General features: G+C 47.1%; 1 protein-coding gene across 2 annotated transcripts in view; it reads right to left on the reverse strand.

Annotated features, from left to right (window-relative positions):
* Positions 1-268: 268 nt before the first annotated feature.
* Positions 269-27,040, reverse strand: part of mrpl39 (mitochondrial ribosomal protein L39) — a 35,450-nt gene continuing 8,678 nt past the window's right edge. For both annotated transcript variants that reach the window (XM_072513139.1, XM_072513140.1), the window contains exons 3-10: positions 22,531-22,670; positions 17,701-17,800; positions 16,284-16,351; positions 7,795-7,907; positions 6,466-6,531; positions 1,994-2,147; positions 1,210-1,257; positions 269-439 (exon numbers count right to left, since the gene is read on the reverse strand). In XM_072513139.1, the coding sequence (XP_072369240.1) occupies positions 353-439; positions 1,210-1,257; positions 1,994-2,147; positions 6,466-6,531; positions 7,795-7,907; positions 16,284-16,351; positions 17,701-17,800; positions 22,531-22,670 (776 nt within the window). In that variant the 3' untranslated portion in view covers positions 269-352. The remainder of the gene's footprint in view (positions 440-1,209; positions 1,258-1,993; positions 2,148-6,465; positions 6,532-7,794; positions 7,908-16,283; positions 16,352-17,700; positions 17,801-22,530; positions 22,671-27,040) is intronic.

A 27,040-nucleotide genomic window follows, 5' to 3' on the forward strand; every position in this document is an offset into this window, starting at 1 on the left:
TCAATAAAGTAGAGAAAACCTATTGCAGGCCTGACAGTTGTTGTCTTAATCATAGAATAACACAGGCCATTCACCCCATCATGCATACGTCTAATAACAAGTTAGTCCCAGTCTCTATTCTACCCCTGTAGCCTGCAAATTTCTCCCTTTTCAAATATATATCCGCTTTCCTTTTGAAACGTTACTATAGAATCTGCTTCCACCACCCTTTACACAGTGCATCCCAGATCACAACTTGCTGCATACAAACCTCTTTAACACAAGCTCATGAAGGGTATTTGATATTTTACTGTGTACATAATTAGCACATTTACTTATATTACAATCATTTTTTTTTAAAAAGCAAGCTGGTTTATGCTCCCTGCCCCGTCTCTCTGTGCAATTTGCTCACGATGCTCTTGCTTCCACTGTCTCGCTTTGAACTTTGGTCTTCTGTAATCTGCGGGCACAGAGGAAATGGGGAAATACAAAGTGGTTTTTCAAAGCACATCAAATAGCACCAACATAATAATAATTATCACTGCAATGAAGTTACTGTGAAAAGCCCCTAGTCGCCACATTCTGGCGCCTGTTCGGGTACACTGAGGGAGAATTCAGAATGTCCAAATTACCTAACAGCACGTCTTTCGGAACTTGTGGGAAGAAACCGGAGCGCCCGGAGGAAACCCACGCAGACACGGGGAGAAGGTGCAGACTCCGCACAGACAGTGACCCAATCGGGAATCGAACCTGGCGCTGCAAAGCAACAGCACCAACCACCGTGCCACCTTGCCGCCTGGGTAAGGTTACAGGTATAGGGCGGAGTGGATTGATGCAGGCTTGATGGGCTGAATGGCCTCCTTCTGCACTGTAGATTCTATGATTCTAATTTCACGGGATGTGGGCGTCACCTATACCGAATGAATTGCGAACCAGTGTCTGCTTCAAGTAAAAACAACTGCCTCAGTAATCCTGACATAAGCCAATCAGGTGAAATGAAATGAAATGAAAAGCCCCTAGTCGCCACATTCCGGAGCCTGTTCGGGGAGGCTGGTCCGGGAATTGGGCCGTACTGCTGGCCTGCCTTGGTCTGCTTTCAAAGCCAGCGATTTAGCCCTGTGCTAAACAGGTTTACATAGGTACAAAACAAACCAATCTATAATAATCAGCTGTGTGAAAGCTGAAATCAATACACAATTAAGGGAATTAACAGAATTTTTTCCAACTCACCAGTTTTTGGGATCTCTGCCTTAACCTTTCCCACACAGCGAAAAGGGCCTATGGAAAGGGATGGGAATAAAGAGTGGATTGTTACATTGCCAGGAATTGAAGAGGAAATAAAGACCGATTAGTTTTTTTTTCACATTCAGCAGAGTGCAACTACCTGCATGAAGGACTAATCAACAAAGAAGTAATCCTTGCAGCTTTATCAGTAACACTGGAATGCAATAACTAGAGGGTAATTTATTGCCGATGAACCAACTGCAGTTTAAAATCCATTTTACTGTCAACAGAGCTGTTCACCTTCTGGTATAGAGGCCACCTGTTCATAGAGGCCACCTGTTCCTTGCCCCCTATCACTGTCACTCTGCAAGCTGTCCATGTGCGGACCAGGAGACTGACCCTTCTCCACTAGTCCCCAACGGGGATAGGGCCACCCTGCTCTTATCTCCTGAGGCAGCGTGTAGCTAATACTGGGATGTTTCAGTCACTGACACCTCACCATTCTATAGTTGAGCTGTAACTGATTTTACCTCCTTCCTTAGCGATTGGTGGCATCCTAATCCCTGCCCTGATAAAGATCAGGTGAATCAGCAGAGCCCAATTATTGAAGCTGGACATGCTAATCTACACGACTCAGAATACCAAACAAAGCCACAGCACCAGGACAGAGGTCATATGACTAATCATAAAGAGTGTATAGTAAGGTATCAATAAGGTATAGTGCTCCCATTTAAATTGAGCTCTCATTACAAGCGATTCAAACATCTTGTGCGTATTTGTGTCAGCTTACCTTCAGGTGAAGGGGCAGAGATATTCCCTGGAATCTCCGCACCAGTCCAGACTGGGTTGTGTCCAGGTTGTGGGTGGCAGTAATCTCGTACTGCGAGCAAACACTGGTCCTGGAAATGTGTGGTCCATTACTGATATCTACAAAGTCACCACACCTACAGAGATAGGCAGAGATTGAGAGGCTTATACTTGGGACTGTGAACAGTCTGTGCCCATTCAAATGCAAGGTAAAGAACAGTCGACAAGATTCAGGTCATTCAAAACACATCGTCAGTAGGCAGCACGGTGGCACAGTGCTTAAGCACTGCTGTCTCACGGCACCGAGGTCCCAGGTTCGATCCCGGCTCTGGGTCACTGTCCGTGTGGAGTTTGCACATGAAATGAAATGAAATGAATGAAAATCGTTTATTGTCACAAGTAGGCTTCAAATGAAGTTACTGTGAAAAGCCCCTAGTCGCCACATTCCGGCGCCTGTTCGGGGAGGCTGGTACGGGAATTGAACTGTGCTTCTGGTCTGCCTTGGTCTGCTTTCAAAGCCAGCGATTTAGCCCAGTGTGCTAAACCAGCCCCTATTCTCCCAGTGTCTGTGTGGGTTTTGCCCCCACAATCCAAAGATGTGCAGGGTAGGTGGATTGGCCACGCTAAATTGCCCCTTAAATTGGAAAAAATGAATTGGGTACTCTAAATTTATTTTTTTGCAAATACATTGCCAGTGTTGTCACCAGGCTTATTTTGTGAACACCTATCAATACAAGTGGGTGGCAGTGGCAGTGATTAGCACTGCTGCCTCACAGCGCCAGGGACCCAGGTTCGATTCCGTCCTGTGGGGAGTTTGCACTGCCTCCCCGTGTCTGCGTGGGTTACCTCCGGTTTTCCACCACAGTTCAAAGGTGTGCAGGTTAGGTCGATTGGCCATGCTTAAAAAATGCCCTTCAGTCTCCAGGGATATGCAGGTTAAGTGTGGTTACAAGGATAGGGTGGGAGCCTGGTTAGGATGCTCTTTTAGAGGGTCGGTGCAGACTCGAAGGGCTGAATGGTCCTCCTTCTGCAGGGATGCTGTGATTCAATAAATTTTAAGCAAAAGTTCTTTTAAGCCTTTATTCTTGGACACTTAGTCAGATCAAATCACTTGCACACTTCTACACTAGTCTGATTAGTTTAAATCCATACACATGTCACACAATCTGTAATTGTTTTGTGGGTGGTTTTTCAGATCAAAATGTGAAAATGAGATGAAAATTTCACACCCATTAAACCTTACTGAAATCCTAATGATCGCATTGCACCTCATCAACCAATTCAACAGTTGACTGTCCCCATAATAATAACCTACATAACGGTTCAACACAGGAATTACTATAGTCCTAAATTAAATGTTAAACAACTGAGATTCCAGAATAATGAACCACGTAACTCCGGAGCCCAAGAGAAAGGGAATCACAAGACACATGTCAGGAGTGTGATAAGAATGCTCCCCACTTGACTAGATTGATTACAGCTACAACAATGCTCCAGAAGCGAACCATCGTCTTGATTCACAGCCCATGCCCCGGCTTGGCATGGCATGTAACACCTACAGGATGCACTGCAGCAACTCACCATTACATCTTCACCAGCACTTTCCACATTCACCATATGACTGTGGCAGTAGAAGGCATTATCACATTACCATCTATGGGGAACAAGGAATGGATAATAACTGCTGCCAGTGACCATTAGAGCATAAGATATAGGAGCAGAATTAGGCCATTCGGCTCATCAAGTCTGCTCCATCATTCGATCATGGCTGATATGATTCTCATCCTCATTCTCCTGTCTTCTCTCCATAACCCCTGTTCTCCTGATTGATCAAGAAATCCCCTTATTAATCAGGAACACCACATTTGTGCTCGAGGTGCTGTTACCAACAGGACTACATACCAAGAACTGGAAGGTAGAATTATACAGAATAGTTCTTTCTCAGCAACATAAGAATGAGGAGCAGGTGTAGGCAATTTAGCCTCTCTAGCCTGATCCACTGTTCAGTACGATCATGGCTGATCTCATCATGGCCTCAACTACACCCATCCTGCCCATTCTCTGTAACACTTCAACCCATTACTCATTAAAAATCTAACTCCTCCTTAAATCTACTCACTGTCCCAGCATCCACCACACTCTGGGGTAGAGAATTCCACAGATTGGAGACTCTTTGGGAGATCTGGGGCAGGATTGTCCGACCCCCCCCCCCCCCGCCGGGTCGGATACTCGCCGGGGGTCGGCGTGAATCCCGCCCCCGCCGGCCTCTGAATTCTCCCACCCCTCAAAAAAACGGCGTGGCGTGAATTGCGCCGCCCGCCTCGGAGAATGGCAGGGTCCGGCGCAATTCAATGGGCCCCGGGGCCGCCCAAATTCTCCGGCCCGCAATGGGCCGAAGTCCCGCCCATCTGTAGCCGGTCCCGCCGGCGTAAATTGAAGTTGGTCCCTTACCGGCGGGACCTGGCGGCACGGGCGGCCTCTGGGGTTATTGGGGGATCGCGGGGGGGAGGGGGGGGGGGGGGGGAGGGGAGATCTGGCCCCGGGAGGTGCCCCCACGGTTGCCTGGCCTGCGGTCGGGGCATACCGATCCGCGGGCTAGACTGTGCCGTGGGGGCACTCTATTCCTTCCGCACCGAAGGCCGTGGTCATCCGCCATTCCCGGTGCGGAAGTGACTCCATGTGCGCATGCGCGGGGGTGACGTTAGCAGCCGCTGACACTCCTGCGTATGCGCGGACCCGCGCCGGCTGGCGGAGTCCCTTAAGGCCCCGGCTGGCACGGCGCCAAAGGCCTTCCACGCTGGCCGGCGGGGCGCAAACCACTCCGGCGCCGGCCTAGCCCCTGAAGGTGCGGAGGACTCCGCACCTTTGGGGCGGCCCAACGCCGGAATGGTTCCCGCCACTCCACTGCGCCATTTCTGCCCGCCCCGCCGATTCCTGGAGAATCCCGCCCCTGGTTTCTCCTCAACTCTGTTTTAAGTTTGCTACTCCTTCTCCTGAGACTATGACCTCTCGTTCTAGAATGCCCCACAAGAGGAAGCTTCCACTCCATGTCTACTTTATCCGTACCTTTCATCATTTTATATACCTCAATTTGATCTCCACTCATTCTTCTAAACTCTAGAGTATTTCGGCCTAAACTGTTCAATCTCTCTTCACAAGACAAACCCTCATCTCTGGAATCAATCTAGCGAGCCTCCTCTGAACTGCCTCCAATGCCGCTACATCGAGGTGCAGTCTCACCAATGCCTTGTACAGTTGCAACAACACTTCCTTACCTTTATACTCAATTCCTTTAGTTATAAATACCAACATTCCATTCACTTTCTTTATTACCTGGTGTACCTGCATGCTAGTTTTCTGCGACTCACAAGAATAACGTTTTCTAAATGAAGTATTATGCATATATATATAAAATTCACAAGCTGATGAGTGTCAGTGCAGGAGAATGGAGTCATTCGCCATGATTGACAGTAAGCTCTCACAGCTCACATTAGATGCAGAGGAAAGGGGGATTTAGGAGTGTCCAAATTGCAGCGACCTGGAGAAACACAAAGGAACTTTTGTACACATCCTTGAGAAAAGAAAATCCAAAATCATGCGTTTTAATGGAGAACGTAATAACATAAGAAATTAGAGTACAGCAGGCCTTTGGCTCCTTGATCCTGCGCCACCATTTAATAAGATAATAACGGATCTTTCCCACTCAATCCTCATATTCCTCGATTGCTTGATCATCCAAAACTCTGAACAATCCTGGCATCAACCTCAACGACAATGCATCCAGAGTCCTCTGGGTAGAAAATCCCAAAGATTCACAACATTCTGAGTGTTGAAATTTCTGCTGACCACTGATCCTGAGGTTAGGGCCTCCATTTCTAGACTTCCCAGCCAGGGGAATAACCTCATTTAATTAAATCGCTTCATGCTGCTCCCACCACCGGTGTTTCGTCCTAGTTTAACAGCTCTAAATGCACACTCCAGATCCAATATTCAAGTTCGGAAGGACAGACTCTATAACACCCGGTACTCTTCAAAGTTTTTGAGGACTTGCTGCAAGTGAATTCCTCACACTCACCTTTACTGGGATTGTAGGGATACCGCAGAAGATTGTTCTCCCCATTCCCTATATATTCCACAGTTGTATGAAACATATTATCACTGCACCAAGGTAGACATTAACTGGAATCCTCCTGACGTTCGCTGGCGGCGGGATTCTCTGTTCCTGCCGGCAGTGCACCCACCCCCGCCCGGGAGTTTCCCGGTGGAGTAGGGTGGCTTCAATGGGAATCCGTATCAACAGCGATGGGAGCAGAGAACGGCACATTGCCTCCTGCCACCTAGAAACACGTGGCTAGAAGGCTGGAGACTCCCACCTAGTATCCTATAGATTCCACATCCGGGGTGATTATTGTACTGAGGTAGACAGTATCGCAGAATAATTGAAGCAATTCTCACCTGTACAGCTTTACAAGTTTATTGGGGTGAAGGGAAGCCTGCTCCTCAATCGCAGCTAACTTGTGTCTGTGAAGAGATTCAGGCATGTTAAGCATTCTGTGTAGATTGGCGGTGCATACACACTGAAGTCACATCCATCACAATCTTACAAATTGTCATATATGCACATTCACACCCGCGAAGCCACATCGAGGCACAGAAATAGAGTATATTCGTTGACTCTCTGTGCACAGAGGGACAATCACTAAATGTAATCGCACACACCAATACCAGTGTAGTGCGAACAGAGGCATGCACCACAATTAATTAACTCATATGAAAACCATCAGAAACATGAATATATCAACATACCTATACAATGCACAACAGAGTAGTCATCGCAGTTTCCCCATCACCATTCCAGAACCCAGCACCTAAGTCAGTAGGTGATCACACGTCCCAGGTGGCAGATGGAGCCCTCTCGGAATTGGAACACCAGGCATTTCCTGAAAGCCAAGGTGCAAGAACACCTCTTTGGACTTCGATTCCCCAAAGCGAACCTGGGAATGTGCACATGCCCCGGGACAATCTGACACACTAATAGGCTTCTTGGAAGGAGGAGGATTGAGCCAGCTTGTTTATGGAACAGCAGCTGCACAGTTGAGCCCTAGAGGTCAGTCAGGGATGCTGAATGAAACCTGAACACATTTCAGGCAGGCTGGTGAAGCTCTCAGTAGAATATCTGTGGGATACTGGGGTGCCTGTCTGAGCAGTTGGTCAAAGCAGCACTTGGCCAACCTATAGGGCCACTCCACCTTCCTTCCTCCACCTTGTGTGTAAAGGAACTAAGTAATTTAGAAAATAAATTCACATTGAAAGCAGAAATATGAATGTTCTCTGACACGTAGTGAAACAAATTACTCCATCTCAAAGAACATACCAGATATGATCCCAGGTAATATTAGCTATTCACACCAGAAGGATAGTAGGGGTGTTACTATTAACCCATATGGCTGGGAAGTGAAGTCAGGGCTCCCACTCCTGATCAGTAACATTTGATGGAATGAGAGAGAAAGAAACTGCATGGCTGAATAACACATTGTTCTCTATCCAGAATTCACAAAGCAAAAAATAGCCACGGGCCACGGTGCTGTAAGACTGTCAGAACCTGTAGAACTGATTCCCAACAACAATCTTCAGGTTAGGAGAGAAACTCAAGGATGCTGGTTGAGAGGGAGGGGAAACAGGGGCCAGTATTAAACAGTAATGCCGGGAGTACATGAACTGCAGTGTGAGACAGCAGCTGTCCAAGTTGTACAGAAGCAGACGCTCAGATATCTACATGCTTACTTGTTATCCGGAAATATTTCCACTGCAACCTTGGGTGCCACCTCCAAACATTCAAAGGGCAAGTCTTTATGAATAAGCTGGTGAGCCTCTTTAGTGAGAGAACGCAAGTTCTCCTGCAACATACAAGACAGAAACACAAGGCTGAGAACACGGCTTACACACATAAATAAATTCTATCCTTAGCCACCTGTGGAGGAGGCTGGTAGGTCTGCATTCAAAGACATGATGTCATACTCGCCAAGATATAGGAAAATACAAGGACGAGGGAAGTTTGCAACACAAGGGTGACCAGGCAGACCGCCATCTCCATATCCATTTTTGCTTTGTGCGACGAGAGATTTTTAAAAATGTATTTATTTAGTGTGGGTAAAGAAAGCCACGTATGTCCAAGGTTTGTTAAACACGGTGAAGGTTACTAGAGACAAAATAGAATCATAGACAAATTACAGCACAGAAGAAGGAGGCCATTTGTCCCATTTTGTCCATGCCAGCCTGAGGACACTAGGTGCCCTTTCTAATCCCACCTTTCTGCACCTGGTCCATAGCCCTGTAGTTTACAGCACTCAAGGTGCAGATCCAGGTACTTTTTTAAAAAGAGTTTAGGGTCTCTGCCTCCACCACAAACTCAGGCAGTGCAGTTGGCTGTGAGGGCTAAGAGATGAAAGATTAAAGATGTTAGGTTGATGCATTTGTAATGAGAGGTTATGGAGAGTTTGAGTTACAAGTAAATCAGTTAGACCTAAAGTTTGCAATGTGGGGAAAACTTAGTTTTTCAGCTGTTGAATTTCAAAAGCAGCACGGTAGCATAGTGGTTAGCACAATTGCTTCACAGCTCCAGGGTCCCAGGTTCGATTCCAGCTTGGGTCACTGTCTGTGCGGAGTCTGCACATCCTCCCCTTGTGTGCATGGGTTTCCTCCGGGTGCTCCGGTTTCCTCCCACAGTCCAAATATGTGCAGGTTAGGTGGATTGGCCATGTTAAATTGCCCTTAGTCCAAAATTGCCTTTAGTGTTGGGTGGGGTTAGTGGGTTATGGGGATAGCGTGGAGGTGTGGGCTTGGGTAGGGTGCTCTTTCCAAGAGCCGGTGCAGACTCGATGGGCCGAATGGCCTCCTTCTGTACTGTAAATTCTATGACAATTCTATGCACATCAAGAGGTGCTTGATTGACCCACAAGTAGGAGGCAAAATAGAAAACATGAAATATTTTTATATTCAGAGAAGCCGAGTTCAGAGGGGTGTTTGAGGACAATGAAACGAGATGAAAGGGGAAAAGGCAATTAAGGAAGGATGTTTAACTGAGTTCTGGTAACTGTGGGGGGAGGGAGTGCACTGAAGACCAGTTCCTTTGTGCTGAGAAGCTATGAAGGTTTTGAACTGGAGGCAGCCACCCAGTGCTAAAATGGTTTGTTTCTGAACCTCCTTTTTTGTAATCCTATATCAGACTGGAAAACTTTGCGAAGTCACGCAGCATCTCTTTATTAAATGCCAACCATTTACTTGACTTGGGTAATATTACTGGATTTTTATGGGTAAAAAAATCTATAAGGGGGTTGTTGAGCAAGACTGTTTTAACTGTGTAACTTCAATCTTGTGTGCTTAAGTTTTTTTTTAAATAAATCTTTTAATTTTCAAATTTCTAAAAGGTGTTGCTGGAGTGCTCTGTTTTTGGGGTCAGTCACTCTTTCTGCTCCTAAAAATAAAGATGGCAAGTTCCCCACAGGCACTGAGCCACATTAACCAGAAGGCCTCAGCTCTGACTGCTGGTTGATGTTGCATTTAAGCTGCTTTGAGCCAAAAAAACAATTGAATTGGGTTTAGGGGGAGATTGACTTTACTGTTACAGAGTTTGAGAGACTCACACCTGCAAGCTCAGCACCAAGAGTTATGGAAATGGCCAGTAGCTAGTTACTATCTTCAGAAAAGTAAAAAGAGTGACAAATGTTGGAAAATTTGCCAATATCAAAACTTAACAAAGAGCCCCTGTGAAGAGACTCAATAATGGACTGGCATGCTAACATTTGGGCCTTGTTATAATCAAAGTCAGATTGGAGGGATGAGAAATCCCTTTCTTTGTTGATTGTAAAAGTCTGAAATGCTGGGAGGAAATTCTGAACGAGTAATTAATCCTTCCCTTTTTATGATTCTGGCCCACCAACCCCAAATCATCCATTTCCATCCTCAAACTCAGAATGAGAAAGTACTGGCCCCTGTCTCAAAGTGGACACTTGGATGTGTGCGAGACCATTGGGGAGCAATCCTCGCAATAACGTTTGCTTGATTCCAAAATAATCAGTTAGACAAAGAGGTTTGGGATGTTTCAGGGCTGTGTTATCAATGAAGTGAATATTCTGTAGCGCATCTCCATTGTATCCTTACCGCCATTCTAAATCAATAATGGGAAAGCAACAGGAGTAAGCCATTCAGCCCATCACACCTGTTCAATTAGATCATAGCTAACATCTACTTTCTTTATTCCCCCTCAACTCCATATCCCACAATATCCTTATCAAATCAAAATCTGTCGCAGTCTAGAAAAACTATAATTGTCCTTTTACAAAGGAATTAGGAGCAGAAGTAAGCATTCAGCCCTCCGAGCCCGCGCTGCCATTCAATCAGATCATGGCTGATCTCTTCCTGGTCTCAAATCCACCTGTTCCCCTTGACCCTTTGACTCGTTCTTTATCAGGAATACATCTATCTTCTTCTTAAAACCATCCGATGACGCCAATTCAGGGGCAGGTTTAGCACAGGGCTAAATCGCTGGCTTATAAGGCAGACCAAGACAAGCCAGCAGCACGGTTCAATTCCCGTACCAGCCTCCCCGAATAGGCGAAGGAATGTGGCGACTGGGGGCTTTTCACAGCATTTCAAGCCTACTTGTGACAATAAGCGATTTTCTTTTCTTTCTTTCCATTGCACTATGGGGCAGCAAGTTCCACAAACTCACCACCCTCTGCGGGTAGTTCCTCCTCATCTTTTGGAGGAATAGAATTCCAAGATTTCTAATGCCAGGACAAGTGTGTTAGCACTCTTTATGGTCAGTCTTGCACATCTCCAATGTTCCAAAGTACAGCTGCGAGGAGCATAAAAGCCTACAAATTTTACAGCATCTGTGCTGTCCAATTCAGTCCCACACCCCATTAATCTGCAAGTTAGTTCCCTTCAGATTCGCTGTCAGCAAATAAATATCCAACTGCTTTTTGGAAGTTTCTATGGAGTGTTTCCACCACCCCTACAGGTAGTGCGTTTCAGATAACAGCAGCCCAATGCATGAAGAAATTCCTCATCTTCCCTCTCGTTCCTTTGCCATTAACTGTCCCTCACACCCATTGTACGGACACGACTCTACCCAATAATTCAACCCACCCCACCCCAGTCAAAACATAAAAGATAAATACTCCAGCTAAAGCTACTTGTTAATCCTTTGTGGCAAAGCAGCTGCCTTGAATCTTCACTCTTCACACGTTTCTCCAGGCCTGAACAGAGCTTTCCATCAGTTTACAGAGGTCTGCACTGTGGCTTTAGCAGAGATCACTGTTTGAAATAAAGGCATTAGCGGAAGGTTTGCAGCTCACTGTGAGCCGAGTCTTCACTCTGCCTCCAGGCAATAAATCTCAGGTATTGCAGTGACAGAGGCTTCCTCTCAATCACACAGCTGTCAGGAGGTTCACGGCAGTCTGTGAGGAAGTGTGATGAGGGTGACACCATGTGGTCAGAACATTAAATAGCACTCAGGGGAAATGCAGCCTTCTTAATAACAAGGAGGGGAAAGAACCTTTTCCACTATTTTCTAAAACCCTGGGAAGGAGAGCGATTTCCATGTTCTGTCACCATTCTCCGCCATATTATGGGTGTGATGCTTTCTTCCTCTTATTTAAGAAAAGATTTTTATTGAACTTCTAATATTTTATGTCAAAAATTTACAAAGCCAAACAACACAAAAACATATCATAGATTATCATAGAATTTACAGTGCAGAAGGAGGCCATTCGGCCCATCGAGTCTGCACCGGCTCTTGGAAAGAGTACCCTACCCAAGGTCAACACCTCCACCCTATCCCCACAACCCAGTAACCCCACCCAACACTAAGGGCAATTTTGGACACTAAGGGCAATTTAGCATGGCCAATCCACCTAACCTGCGCATCTTTGGACTGTGGGAGGAAACCGGAGCACCCGGAGGAAACCCACGCACACACGGGGAGGATGTGCAGACTCCGCACAGGCAGAGACCCAAGCCGGAATCGAACCTGGGACCCTGGAGCTGTGAAGTAATTGTGCTATCCACAATGCTACCGTGCTGCCCATTGAATCAACAAAAGAAAAAATTCCAACTGACCAAAAGTAACAATATCCCCCCCCTTAACGGAAATACAACCCGACCCCCCCCCCCCCACCCCAACAGCAAACAGTGAGCAATTCCTTAAAGTGCAATATAAAAGGCCATCATCTATGTAGAACGCATTGATTGACCCCCTCACTATGACTTTCGAGGTACAGAAACTCCTTCAAGTCACCTAGCCATGCTGAGGCACGAAATGGCATCGCCTGCCTCCAACTGAGCAGAATTTGCCTCCGAGCAATCAACGAGGCGACTGCCCCGGCACTAGTCCTCAACTTCAGCTGGTCCAACACCCCCAATATAGCTACTAACGGATAGGGCTCTAAATCAACATTTAGGATTGCCGCTATGGTGCTGAAACGTTCAGGTACGGGACTTTGCTCTGCCGACATTCCCGGTGATCCCACTAACTTGGGACAGAATCAGAACATGTACATGTGGTTTGCGTGCCCTCTCGAACACCGCTTCCGCATATCTTCAACCCCCGCAAAAAAAATCAACTCATTCTGGCCTTGGTGAGGTGCACACTAAACACCAACTTGAGCTGGATCACGCTCAACCTCGCACAAGATGATAAAGCTCACACCCTGCGGAGGGACTCACTCCACACCTCCCTCCTCCAAAATGGGTCTCAGCTCCTCCTCACACCTGGCTCTCACCTCTTGTACCAAGAACTGCTCTTCCCCCAAGGTCCGTCCATATATCCCAGACATGCTGCCCTCTTCCGACCCCGCACAGAATATCCTCTCCAGTGGACGCCGGCGTCACCGGGAGTGTCGGAAATGTCCGCAGAGCAAAGTCCCGTCCCTGAACGTGTCCGCCAAACACCGCTCCCGCCCCCCTCGCCAAGTCCTGCTTTCTCCTTCAATTCCTCCGAGCTGGCAAACTGCCCCTGCAGAAACAAATCCCTCACCCTCTCCAGCCCCTTACCTGTCCATCCCCAAAATGTGGCATCCAGTTTCGCAGGCTCAAACAAATTATTCCTACAGATAGGACCCCACTTTGGCACTGCCCCCATCTTAAAATTCTGACGGACTTGCCGCCATATTTTCAAAGTAGAGATGACCACCGGGTTCGAGGAATATTTCTCCAAAGGAAATGGCAGAGACGCCGTCACAGCACCTCCTTTGCACGACCCCGACTCCATCTGTACCCTGGTCGACACACCACCCAACACCTTCACCGCAATAATAAAAACATCGAATTTGGCTGCGTCAGCCCCCCTCCCCTCCGACTGCCTATCCCTCTGTAGGACCCTCCCCCTCTGAATCAGAGCAGTTCCCCCGCCCATTTTTAAACCCGTTATGAGCTGCTCCAACCCCCTGAACGATGACTTAGGTAGAAAAACTGGGAGGTATTGAAACAGTAACAAGAATCGCGCGCGGCAAGGTATTGATCTTACTGGACTGAGCCTGGCCCGCCAGCAACAACAGTAGGCTGTCCCACCACTGTAGATCTGCCCTGAACCTGCTCGCAAGGCTAGTCTTATTCAATTTGAGAAGCCACACCAAATCCCGAGCCACCTGGACCCCCAGATACCGGAAACTAGTTCCAGCCAGACGGAACGACAGCACCCCCCCGCCCCCAACCGAGCTCCTTCCCTGAAGGACAAACCACAAAATACTTGCTCTTCCCAAAGTTTAATTTATACTCAAAGGAGCCGAACCTATTCAATATACCAATGTCCCCCATAACTGGCCCCGGATCGCTTGCAATAGGTCTTCCACATACGACACCCTATGTTCCACTCCCACTCCCAACCCCATCAATTCCCTTCCACTTATAAGAGTTGCACAAAGCGATAGTTAATGGCTTGATTGCCAACGCAAACAAAGCAGGAGACATAGGACACCACTGCCTCGTTCCCCTATGCAGCCAAAACTACCCCAATCTCGTGGCACTCTAGCAGATGGAGCTTTGTATAACAGCAGCACTCACAACACAAACCCATGACCCAGCCCAAACATCTCCAGAACTGTGAAAAGATAGCTCTACTCCACCCAGTCTAATGCTTTTTCTGCGTCCAGAGACACGAAGATCTTCAGTTCTGGCCCCACCGCCAGGCTAAGAACTACGTTGAGTAACAGCCTCACGTTAGACAACAGTTTTCTTTCCAATCTTCCCCCACTACCTCTAATTCAAGGGGGGAACAGATCCCCCCCCCCCCCCCCCCCCCCCCACCAGCGAAATGGAGACAACCAGCAAACAAGCGGAAGGATCCCAACAATATCTGCACATATCTGAGTAAATTGGCGATAGGAGCCCCAACAGGAACCCGCCAAAACATTAAATTAACACTACTGTAAAACTGTAAGTTACTATTGGAGCCTCAGTCACTGTATGGTGACAGCAACCAGCTCATGTCTAATTTTGTTATGTATCATTACCATTGCTGTTGTACTGTCATTTATATGCAAAACTGTTTTTCTAACTCCAAATGCCAATAAAAATAGTTTTTGAAAAGATATCACATGGCAAATTAGAGGTTTTAAAATGGCAAATATATTTCATTCCTGTGCTTTCACAAAGAACATTATACTGTGGATGGCATCGTGGCCCCACAGCGCCAGGGACCTGGGTTCAATTCTGGCCTTGGGTCACTGTCTGTGCTGAGTCTGCACGTTCTCCCCGTGTCTACGTGGGTTTCCTCCGGGTGCTCTGGTTTCCTCCCCCAGTCCAAAGATGTGCAGGTTAGGTGGATTGGCCATGCTGAATTGCCCCTCAGTGACCAACGGTTGCCTAAATTGCCCAAAGGTTTTGTAGGGTTATGGGGTTGCAGGGATGCGGAGGGTGAGTGGGCCTAGTTGCTCTTTCAGAGGGTTGGTGTAGATTCGATGGGCCAAATGGCCTCCTTCTGCACTGTAGATCACCGCACGAGATCAACTACTTGCATTTGTATCACGGCTCTAGGCTTGTAATGCATCTGACAGTATTTCAAAGGAGCCTTTTCAAACAAAATTGTGACACCAAGCTACACAAGGGGATATTTGGGCAAATGACTAGAAGCTTGGTCCAGGAGGCAAGATAAGGTGAAGTCACCATAGTTCCAGAAGACCAAAGGCTCCTTTCCCCTTTGAGGGGAAGAGCTGACTGGTGGTAATTTAACCTGAGGGTCACCACACCTCAGGTGAGGGGTAAGGTTGAGAAGGCAGGGCCTTCATGACTAACCTCAGCCGGTACGGGAATTGAACTCACGCTGCTGGCCTCGCTCTGCATCACAGAATTTTCACAGAATTTACAGTGCAGAAGGCCATTCGGCCCATCGAGTCTGCACTGGCTCTTGGAAAGAGCACCCTACCCAAGCCCACACCACCCTATCCCCATACCCAGTGTCCCCATTCAACCAACACTAAGGGCAATTTTGGACACTGAGGACTGTGGGAGGAAACCGGTGCACCCGGAGGAAACCCACGCACACACGGGGAGAAGGTGCAGACTCCACACAGACAGTGACCCAGCCGGGAATCGAACCTGGGACCCTGGAGCTGTAAAGCATTTATGCTACCGTGCTGCCCTACAAACCAGCTGTTTAGCCAAGTGAGTTAAACCTGGCCCAGGTCCAGGTCCAGGAGGTAGGAGTTTTAAGGCACATCCTAAAGGAGGAGGCGGGGATTCCAGAGTTTTGATCCAAGGCTGCTTATGGCACAGGCAGTAATGGTAGAAGATTAAAGTTGGGATATGCAAGAGGTGGGAATTGCAGGAAGCTTAAGATTACAAGGAAAGTTAAGAAATTCACCAGAACCTGTAAATCTTCAAACTTCTCTCATCAATGGTAATTAACCTGTACTTATCTGTAACAGCAATTAACCATTATTCGACATTGATCGTGCTTGTTTGCATTACATTTTGTGGCCTTAAAAGGAGACACTGATTACATATGGCTCTACCTTCACAGCAGAATAATAGTGTATGCAAGTGGTATATCATAACAGGATTAGTTTTCATCCCACGATCTGTCTTATCAATGCCACAGCTGGTATTTAAAGTTCTCTCAGCACTTGGGAACAATCTTTCTTTTGATCTGGACACAAAAATTGGAAATTCATTCACATTCTGGAATGTGCAGAGCAAAGGAAGATTGGGGGAGTGGGGAACCAATAAGAAATTCAGAAGATGGAAACGCTAAGTGGGGTGGGCCAATTACTTACCGCCGAGGGTGTCCAGTCGTCTAGCCGTCCATCCAGTATCACATCGTAACAGAAAGCTCCAGAAATCACTACGACAAGAAAGGAAATCTTACACTGCAATAATCTCAAAATGGAAAACATAACGTTACTGGGGACAAGGGGCAGTGCCTTTGCCAAGTCCTTGAATCAATACCTGCTTTGGGCCATTGCATTCATGTTGGGGGCAGTGAATATGTTCTGAGTAAAGATCAGGGGCATGCCCAACAGGAAGAGAAATATATCAAAGATTACACATTGCCTTTCAGCTTATTCCAAAATCACAGCCAATAACTCTTAACTTGCACAGGAAGAGCAATAATGCCCCTGGGGAGCTGATGAGTTCTCCCCATTTCCTACACTTCAACAGTTTTAAGGTGCCCGGTGGTTGTGTAAAGTGTTGTACAACCAGAAATGTTTGTTCCACTCCACAGGACGTTATGCCAGGCTGAGGTTCCATAGGTATCAGCAGCCCTATATGTGACCACCATTCATGTCTGCCTAGGTAGAAAATCACAAGTAGGCTATTCAAATACAAGGGCATCGCAGAATGTCCATGTTCCAGTCATACTAAAAGGGAAGGAAAAAGCCCAAGTTGATTGCCCCACGTTGACCCAAGGAACTTAGCTCCCTTCACCCTCCTAGCTGAAATCAGCCAATTAAAAACTGGCCAGAGGTCAAATAAGGGATCTTGCTGCTGTACAGCTCGAAGCCACATCAGGCTGCGGTTACCCATTGCCCCATCACCGGATCACACACAATGTACAGCACAGAAAGAGGCCATTCAGCACAACATGACAATGTTAATACACAAACCCCCTTCCCATCACTCTTCATCTAACCACACCAGCGTATCCTTCTATTTCTTTTGCCCTCATGTTCATCTACTTCCCCTTTAAAAAGTGTCTATGCTATTCTCTTCAAGGACTCCCAAGTGATAGTTAAGATCCACATTCTTACCACTTCTTGGAAGCTAAGAGAATGGCAAATTGGCGGTTGGATTAATCAGGTCATAACTAGGGCAGCATGGTAGCATTGTGGATAGCACAATTGATTCACAGCTCCAGGGTCCCAGGTTCGATTCCGGCTTGGGTCACTGTCTGTGCGGAGTCTGCACATCCTCCCAGTGTGTGCGTGGGTTTCCTCCGGGTGCTCCGGTTTCCTCCCACAGTCCAAAGATGTGCAGGTTAGGTGGATTGACCATGCTAAATTGCCCTTAGTGTCCAAAATTGCCCATAGTGTTGGGTGGGGTTGCTGGGTTATGAGGATAGGGTGGAGGAGCGGACCTTGGGTAGGGTGCTCTTTCCAAGAGCCGGTGCAGACTCGATGGGCCAAATGGCCTTCTTCTGTAAATTCTACGAAAACTAAAAAAATAGGACAATATTAAACATTTTTCTAGTACCTGGTACATCTGGTGCTCTGATCAGTTCAACACTGTACTCATCTTTGAATGCTGTTTCAAGGACGCACCCCATCATCATAGCACATGACCTCCAGTAAGCCTGTTAAAAATAAAAATGCAGAACAAACATTAAATCACATCTTCACAAGCAAAACTAGGAGTGGTGGGAGGGGCTTGTACAAAATCTTCAATCTGCCCGAAAAAAATAAATGAAATAAACTGTGATTCTTTTTAATCCTGTCCATTTCATTTTTCCTTGCATTTGCGCAACTCATTGGAATTGTTCCTTGATCCCACTTGTTTGCTGCCTGCTCTCGAATCTCAGAAGAAGATGCTCCATAATGAAGGGCAACACAGACAGTTTAATTGGATACTATTGTTACTGGGACTTTGCAGGCAAAGAACTGCTTTTGCACTTGCCCCCACATAACTGCGAAGGCTGTGACATTTTGTTGACAAAATAAGGTAAAAGGTATGGTGAAGTCACCATAATCCCAGGTGACCATAGGCGGCTTTCCCCTTTGAGGGGAGAGCTGACTGGTGGTGACTTAACCTGAGAATCACCACACCTCAGGCGAGGGGCAAGTTGGGAGAGGGGTACAACATAAATGAAAGTCAGTTTTTTTAAACTTTGTTTACTGATAATCAGGAGGCTTACCCAAAGGGGGAAGCTGAAAGGAGATGGGGGAGAAAAGTTGAATTCAATTCTGGAGAAGTACCGGAGGGTTGGAAAAGTTGCCAATGTGGTACCCCTATTCAAAAAGGAAGGAGGCAAAAAAGCAGGTAACTATTGGCCGATTAGCCCTACATCTATTGTTGGAAAAACATTAGAATCAATTATTGAATAAAAATAGTAGCACATTTTGAAAATAATAATCTAATCAAGCAGAGTCAGCATGGCTTCAAGGAAGGGAAATAGTGTCTGACTAATATTTTGCAGAAGTCGCAATCAGAGTGGAGAGAGGGGAACCAGTAGATGTGTTGTATTAGGACTTCCAGAAGGCATTCGACAAGGTACCTCGCAAAAGGTTAAGTCATAAAATAAGATCCTATGGTGTTGGAGGTAGTATATTGGCATGGATAGAGAATTGGCTAATGGGCAGGAAAGAGAGAGTGGGAATAAGTGTTTCTTTTTCAAGTTGGTGACCTGTAACTCGTGGGGTTCCACAGGGATCAGTGCTGGGACCGCAACGGATTACAATATATATTAATAATAATAACCTTTATTGTCACAAATGGGCTTACATTAACACTGCAATGAAGTTGTGAAAATCCCCGAGTCGCCACATCCCGGCAACCATTCGGGTACACAAAGGGAGAATTTAGAGGCAGAATTCAGAATGTCCAATTCACCTAACTGCATGTTTTTCGTGACTTGGAAGAAGGAAGCAAATGTTCTGCAGCCAAATTAGAAGATGACACATAAACAGGTGGAAAGGCAAATTGGGAGAGAGATACAAACAGTTTGCAAAGAGATACTGATAGGTTAAGTAAGTGGGCAAAGGTAGCACAGTAGTTTGCACTGTTTCTACACAGTGCCAGGATCCCAGGTTCGATTCCCGGCTTGGGTCACTGTCTGTGCGGAGTCTACACGTTCTCCCCTTGTCTGCGTGGGTTTCCTCCGGGTGCTGCGGTTTCCTCCCACAAGTCCCGAAAGACGTGCTGTTTGGTAATTTGGACAGTGTTAATGTAAGCCTACTTGTGACAATGAAGATTATCATTGTTAAAAAGTTAGCAAATGGGGCATTAAGTGAGAAAATGTAACGTTGTTCATTTAAATGAAGAAAAACAGCAGAACACTGCGACACAAAGGGACTTGGGTGTACTTGTGAATGAAACACAGAAAGCTAGCACATGGGTGCAGCAGGTAAACAGGAAGGCTAATGGAATGTTGTCCCTTATTTCGAGGGGGTTGGAGTACAAGAGGAGTGAAGTCATGGTGCAACTGTACAAGGTACGGGTGAGACCACATCTGGGAGTACTGTGGTCCCCTTATTTAAAAGGAAAGATATTATGTCATTGGAGACGGTTCAGAGAAGGTTCACCAGGATGATCCCCAGTATGGAGGGATTGTCTTATGAACAAAGGTTAAACAGGTTGGGCCGCTAATCTTTGGAATTTAGAAGAATGAGAGGTGATCTCATTGAAACATATAGGATTGTTAAGGGGCTTCACAGGGTAAATGACAAGATAATGTTTCCCTTCAAGGGAGAGTCTAGGACTATAGAATTCTAGCAATGCAGAAGGAGGCCATTCGGCCCATCACGTCTGCCTCTGAAAGAGCTCCTTACCGAGGCTCACCCCCCCCCCACCTCATCCCTGTAACCCCACACCTATGGACACTAAGGGGGAATATAGCATGGCCAATCCACCTAACCTGCACATCTTTGGACCAGAGGTCATAGTGGCAGAATAAAGGGGTGCCAATTTGAGGCTGAGATGAAGATGAATTTCTTCTCTCGAAGGTTGAGTGTTTCTGGAACTCCTTGTCACAGAGCTGTGGGGGCAGAGTCCTAGTGTACATTTAAGGCTGGGTTAGATAAGAATCTTGATCAGTAAAGGGAATCAAGCGTTACGGTGAACGGGCAAGAAAGTAGAAGTGAGGAATGCCGTATCAACCATGATCCTATTGAATGGCGGAGCAGGCTTAAGGAGCTGAACGGCCTACTTCTTTCTTATAGTCTTTCCACGCTTTCCTTGCAAATTATCAGAAAAGGTAAGGCAATACCCTATCAGTGCAGCAGAGTAGTGGAGAAGGGATTTTGTCTTTTAGTTTTAATAAATGAGACTTCTGAGAGTTACTTTTTAAAATGGATATACTTTGATGAAGACCCCAGATCTACAAAGTGTGGGGAAATCTGCAGTTGCCCCCAGCTAAACATTAGGAAGACCAACGCCAGCATCGTTAACCACTAACCCCCCCCCTTCCCCAATAGCAACTCTGTATCTTTGCCATAATTACTCCCCTTGGCTCAGGATGTTTGCAACCTGAACAACATACTCAACTCCAAACTATGTTTGCGAACCTGTATCCTCCTCCATCATAAAGACGGTTGTCTCCCATATCATCCACCTCTGTCCCTACCACAGTCAGTCAGTTGATGAAACAACTGTTCTGATGCTCTCCATTCTGCTCCGTCCACACGTCTTTAGCTTTTCCTTAATTCAGAATCATCTAATCTGTCTAGCACCAAGTATCACTTGCCCAACTCCCTTGGTCGTGTTGATCTACATTGGCTCCCACTCCCACAATAAGAGCACTTGAAACACAATAGCATACAAGTTGACGGACCAAGTGATGGAAAATGGGATTGGAATGGCTACGTGATGGATGGCCAGCACAGATACGATGGGCCAAAGGGCCTTTCTTTGTGCTGTATACCGATGATTCTAGGAGACCACAAAGTTGAAATTTTTGCATGTGCGCGGAAATCCATGGCTTCACCACTCCCTTTCTCTGTACCTTCCTCCAGTCCTACAAACTCTCACCACAACCCCGCTAGCAAACACTGTCATCTAACATCAGATTAACGGAGCCAACATAAACCCACGCTTTAGAATTCGCTCTCTAAACTGCAGTACCATTACCATCTCTTTCTTTTGCTTCTTAAGATCAACCTTAATCACACATGTCTCCTCCCAAAATTGCCTTCGAAGCTTAGCATCCAGTTTCTGATTACACTTCTGTTAAACCATTTTGAACCATGCTCCTAATTTTAAACATTCTATGTAATTGCCAGTGGCTGTTGTCGCAGTAGAGATAGCCTCAATAATGCAGAACAAGATTGAAAACAGCCGGCGCGAAGACCAGGTAAATCAAGGAGCAGTGATTTGATAGCATCTGAGGGAGGTGAGAAATTCCAGTTTCAGCATCTTGTGAAAGGTTGCAAATAGACAAAGGTGTGAAAGGTCAACGTGGTGACGTTGAACAGTGGAAGAGGCTGCTGCATTCAGAGCTCTGAATGAACAAGAGCGAAAAGTTCCCAACAGTAATTATCATTGTGGACAAATAGACATCAAAGTGCAGCAATAGAACAAATATAATAAGCGCAAGGGGAGGACATGGACAATGAACAAATAGAAAGACGTCTTCATAAGTAGCCACTTGTTTGAATAAGAACATAAACTGGGTATGTGGTGAGAAGTAAGATGGTGACACGACAAGAGGAAGGTTTAGTAGATAACTAAAGTTTATGGACATAAAAAATATTAAGTACAGCAAGTATATTAATTTTTCATATTTTGTTCATTGCAACTGTGGAAACAAAATGTAGATATATTTTTTCCAGCCAGCTTGGCTTATCGACAGAGGAGGCATTTTGGTCTGTACTTGTAGTTACAAGTTTGTTACCGGTGGTGGCTGTAGTGAGAACTATTTGGCATGATGAATTAACAGCAATGTGTGAGAATTGGCAGAATGCTTCTGCTGCCTTCTTTTATTAAACTCCCTATTTCCTCGCAAAAGAAACCAGGTTATAGCTGATGGGTTCACTATAGAAAGGGACGGGGTGCAGAGCGGCAAACATCTTCTCCATGGTCTTCTTCTGCCAAAACACATCTTACAATTACAGAAATTACAGTTGGACAATTTGGTTTTGTGGCAACAATCTTCCCCTAGCAGCTGCCTAAAGCAGAAAAAATATTCCACAATGACACAATTCAGAAAAGCAGCCACAAGTATGGGATTGAGCCAGGAAAATCCAGAGTTCAATTCCTGCTTGAGGAGCTGGGTTGAGGAAAGAAAAATGATAACGCTGTAAAACATTCTGTTCCTTCTCCCTGCTTTATCACCCCTATCCACGTCACCCCAATGGTAGGTAGAGTCTTTACCTTATTAACCTCGTCTGGGTTCTCATCCTTGAAAGTCAGGAACTGGATGTCGCAGGATTTGTTGAGGGGTTTATACATGTCCCAGATTTCCCCATCCACCAGTGCAAGTATAGAACGCTTTACACACCATTCGCTCATATCTGTGCACAGGGACAAGGAACAGGCGGAGAGGGTTACAGGATCCAGCAGCTCACATTTCTGAAAGCACAGAGGATTCATTTGACAAACACCTTTCGGGTGGCAAAACATCCCAAGACGCTTCACAGGATTTAACCAAGCCATTTAACAATATATTTGGACAGCTAAACAACGGCGAGAGAGAGAGCGAGAAATGATGCAGCAATGAGAAGGTTACAGAAGTTACAACAGGACGATGCCATGGATGGATTTGAAAAGAAGATTTTAAAATTGAGGCATTGCTGGATAAAGTTAATGTTTCTCTGCTGCCATTGACTCAATCAACATCAATCTTCCTCTAACATCTCTGCTCCATTGTCCAGTTCAGTGGACAGCTCTTAACTCACTCCTCAAAGCAAAGTCCAAGAATTTCTCACCAAGTCCCCACAATGTGACCTCTGCTGTCTTTGCTCATTCTTCCAGCGGAGCGGGCAGAGAGGAGCAATTTTTGAAGGGGAGAGCTGGAAGGTAAGCTGAGTTTTTGATTTTTAACTTACTTTTTCAGAGCTTTTTTTTTCCTCAGAGCAGCAGGAAATCGGACGTCGGCCGTGGGGAGAATGGGATGGTTTTGTATTACCCAATAAATGTGAACGGTGAGGAAACCCGAGACACTACACGTGTAGTGTCTCCCACCCTCCCTCCTCCTCTAACCTAAAAAAAAACTCAGTGCTGTGAGCAGGTAAGCTATTTACTTTTTTTTTTCTTTTTTACTGGGAGACTAAGTAGAGGTGACGGCAGCGAGGGCAGTGGAATGTTCCTCCGACAGAATGTTCAAGGTAAGGGAGACCACCGGTGTCCTTGCTGACTTCACCTGCGGGAAGTGCAGCCATCTCCTTGCATACCGTGTTAGGAAACAGGAGCTGGATGAACTAGGGATCATTCAGGAAGCTGAGGGGGTGATAGATAGAAGCTACAGGGACATAGTTACACCTGAGAACAAAGGTAGCTGGGTAACAGTTAGAGGTGGAAAGAGGAGGAAGCAGTCAATGCAGGGATACCCTCTCAACAATAGGTATACCGCTTTGCATACTGTTTTTGGGGGGGGAGAGGAGGAGGAGGAGGAAGAGAGAGAGAGAGAGAGAGAGAGAGAGAGAGAGAGAGAGAGAGAGAGAGAGAGAGAGAGAGAGAGAGAGAGATATTACCTAGCAGGGGTAGGCTGCAGTGACCGGGTCTCTGGCACGAGGTCCGGCTCTGGGGCTCAGAAGGGAACGGGGGAGATTAGGCGAGCACTAGTTATCGGGGACTCAATAGTTAGAGGTACAGACAGGCGGTTCTCTGGGCATGGGCGAGACTCTCGGACGGTTTGTTGCCTCCCGGGTGCCAGGGTCCATGACGTCTCGGATCATGTCTTCAGGATCCTTAAGGGGGACGGGGAGCAGCCAGAAGTTGTGGTGCACATTGGTACCAACGACGTAGGTAGGAAAAGGGGTGTGGATGTATTGAACGAGTTTAGGGAGTTAGGCTGGGAGTTAAAAGCCAGGACAGACAGAGTTGTCATCTCTGGTTTGTTGCCGGTGCCATGTGATAGCGAGGCTAGGAATAGGGAGAGAGTGCAGTTGAACACGTGGCTGCAGGAATGGTGTAGGAGGAAGGGCTTCAGGTATTTGGATAATTGGAGCACATTCTGGGGAAGGTGGGACCTGTACAAGCAGGACGGGTTGCATCTGAACTAGAGGTGCACCAATATCTTGGGAGAGAGGTTTTCTAGTAGTCTCAGGGAGGTTTTAAACTAATTTGGTAGGGGAATGGGAACCGGATTTGTAGACCAGCAACCAAGGTAGCCGATGTTCAGGACATCAAAGCGTGCAGTGAGGCAGTGGGGAAGGTAACACTGACAAAGGAGAGTACTTGCAGGCACGGAGATGGGTTGAAGTGTGTGTACTTCAACGCAAGAAGCACCAGGAATATGGGGCGGGATTCTCCGACCCACTGCCGGGTCAGGGAATCGCCGGGGGGGGGGGGGGGGGCGGCTTGAATCCCACCCCCGCCGAATTCTCCAGTGCCAGAGATTCGGCGGGGGCGGGAATCGCGCCGCGCCGATTGGCCGGCCCTCCCCGGCGATTCTCTGGCCCGCGATGGGCCGAAGTCCCGCTGCTGTCATGCCAGTCCCGACGGCGGGAACTAAACCACCTCTCTTACCGGCGGGACTGGCGGCGTGGGCGGGCTCCGGGGGGGGGGGGGGGGGGGGGGGAGGCGGGGCGATCTGGCCCTGGGGGGTGCCCCCACGGTGGCCTGGCCCGCAATCGGGGCCCACCGATCCGCGGGCAGGCTTGTGCCGTGGGGGCACTCTTTTACTACGCGTCGGCCGTGTAGGTCTCTGCGATGGCCGACGCGTAGGTGACCCCCCCCCCCTGCGCATGCGCGGGGATGACATCAGCAGCCGCTGACGCTCCCGCGCATGCGCGGACTTCCGCCGGCCGCGGAATCCCTTCAGCCCTGGCTGGCGTGGCACCCAAGGTCTTCCACGCCAGCCGGCGGGGCGGCAACCACTCCGGCGCGGGCCTAGCCCCTAAAGGTGGGGGCTTGGCCCCTAAAGATGCGGAGAAATACGCACCTTTGGGGCGGCCCGACGCCGGAGTGGTTCACGCCACTCCATCCCGCCGGGACCCCCCGCCCCGCCGGGTGGGGGAGAATCCCGCCCCTGATGGGTGAACTTAAGGCATGGATTGATACTTGGGACTACGATGTTGTGGCCATCACGGAAACTTGGATAGAAGCGGGGCAGAAATGTTTGTTGGAGGTCCCTGGTTATAGATGTTTCAATAAGATAAGGGAGGGTGGTAAAAGAGGTGAGGGGTGGTATTATTAATTAGAGACAGTATAACAGCTGCAGAAAGGCAGTTCGAGGAGGATCTGCCTACTGAGGTAGTATGGGTTAAAGTCAGAAATAGGAAAGGAGCAGTCACCTTGCTGGGAGTTTTCAGTAGGCCCCCCCCCAATAGCAGCAGAGATATGGAAGAACAGATTGGGAAACGGATTTTGGAAAGGTGCAGAAGTCACAGGGTAGTAGTCATGGGTGACTTCAACTTCCTAAATATTTAGTGGAAACTCTTTAGATCAAATAGTTTGGATGAGGTGGTGTTTGTGCAGTGTGTCCAGGAAGCTTTTCTAACACAGTATGTAGATTGTCCGACCAGAGGGGAGGCCATATTGGATTTCGTACTTGGTAATGAACCAGGGCAAGTGATAGATTTGTTCGTGGGGGAGCATTTTGGAGATAGTGACCACAATTCCGTGACTTTCACTTTAGTAATGGAGAGGGATAGGTGTGTGCAACGGGGCAAGGTTTACAATTGGGGGAAGGGTAAATACGATGCTGTCAGACAAGAACTGAAGTGCATACGTTGGGAACATAGGCTGTCAGGGAAGGACACAATTGAAATGTGGAACTTGTTCAAGGAACAGATACTACGTGTCCTTGATATGTATGTCCCTGTCAGGCAGGGAAGAGATGGTTGAGTGAGGGAACCATGGTTGACAAGAGAGGTTGAATGTCTTGTTAAGAGGAAGAAGGAGACTTATGTAAGGCTGAGGAAATAAGGTTCAGACAGGACGCTGGACGGATACAAGATAGCCAGGAGGGAACTGAAGAAAGGGATTAGGAGAGCGAAGAGAAGGCATGAAAAATCTTTGGCGGGTAGGATCAAGAAAAACGCCAAGGCCTTTTACACATATGCGATAAATATGAGAATGACTAGAGTGAGGGTTGGTCCGATCAAGGACAGTAGCGGGAGATTGTGTATTGAGTCTGAAGAGATAGGAGAGGTCTGGAACAAGTACCTTTCTTCAGTATTTACAAAAAAGAGAATTCGCGACCAGTCTGAGATAAGCCATAATTGCCTCCAATTGAGCATAAAGACTGAAGCAGTTGTCTTCAGACCCTGTCAAAATCTTCATTCCCAAGACAGCATGAGGGCACAGTAGTTAGCATTGCTGCCGACCCAGGTTCGATCCTGGCTCTGGGTCACTGTCCGTGTGGAGTTTGCACATTCTCTCAGTGCCTGCATGGGTCTCACACCCACAACCCAAAAGATGTGGCGGGTAGGTGGATTGGCCATGCTAAATTACCCCAAAATTGGAAAGATTTCTTTTAAATCTTCATTTTCTGGCCAAGATGTCAAGCCCATCATCAACATTCTCCGACTCAACAAAATGGTTCACGACCTGTGACCTATTTAACATAGAGCTAAATTTAACCACCTCGTCCCCCCCATAATAAAGAAACTTCCTGTATCCATCCCCATAATAGAGACCACCTCTCATAGAAATAATTGGTAGGCCATTCGAGCCTCCTCTGTCATTCATTATGAACATGGGATCGTCCAACTCAATA

This window comes from Scyliorhinus torazame, chromosome 8 (genome assembly GCF_047496885.1).
Source record: "Scyliorhinus torazame isolate Kashiwa2021f chromosome 8, sScyTor2.1, whole genome shotgun sequence".
NCBI classification, from domain to species: domain Eukaryota; kingdom Metazoa; phylum Chordata; class Chondrichthyes; order Carcharhiniformes; family Scyliorhinidae; genus Scyliorhinus; species Scyliorhinus torazame.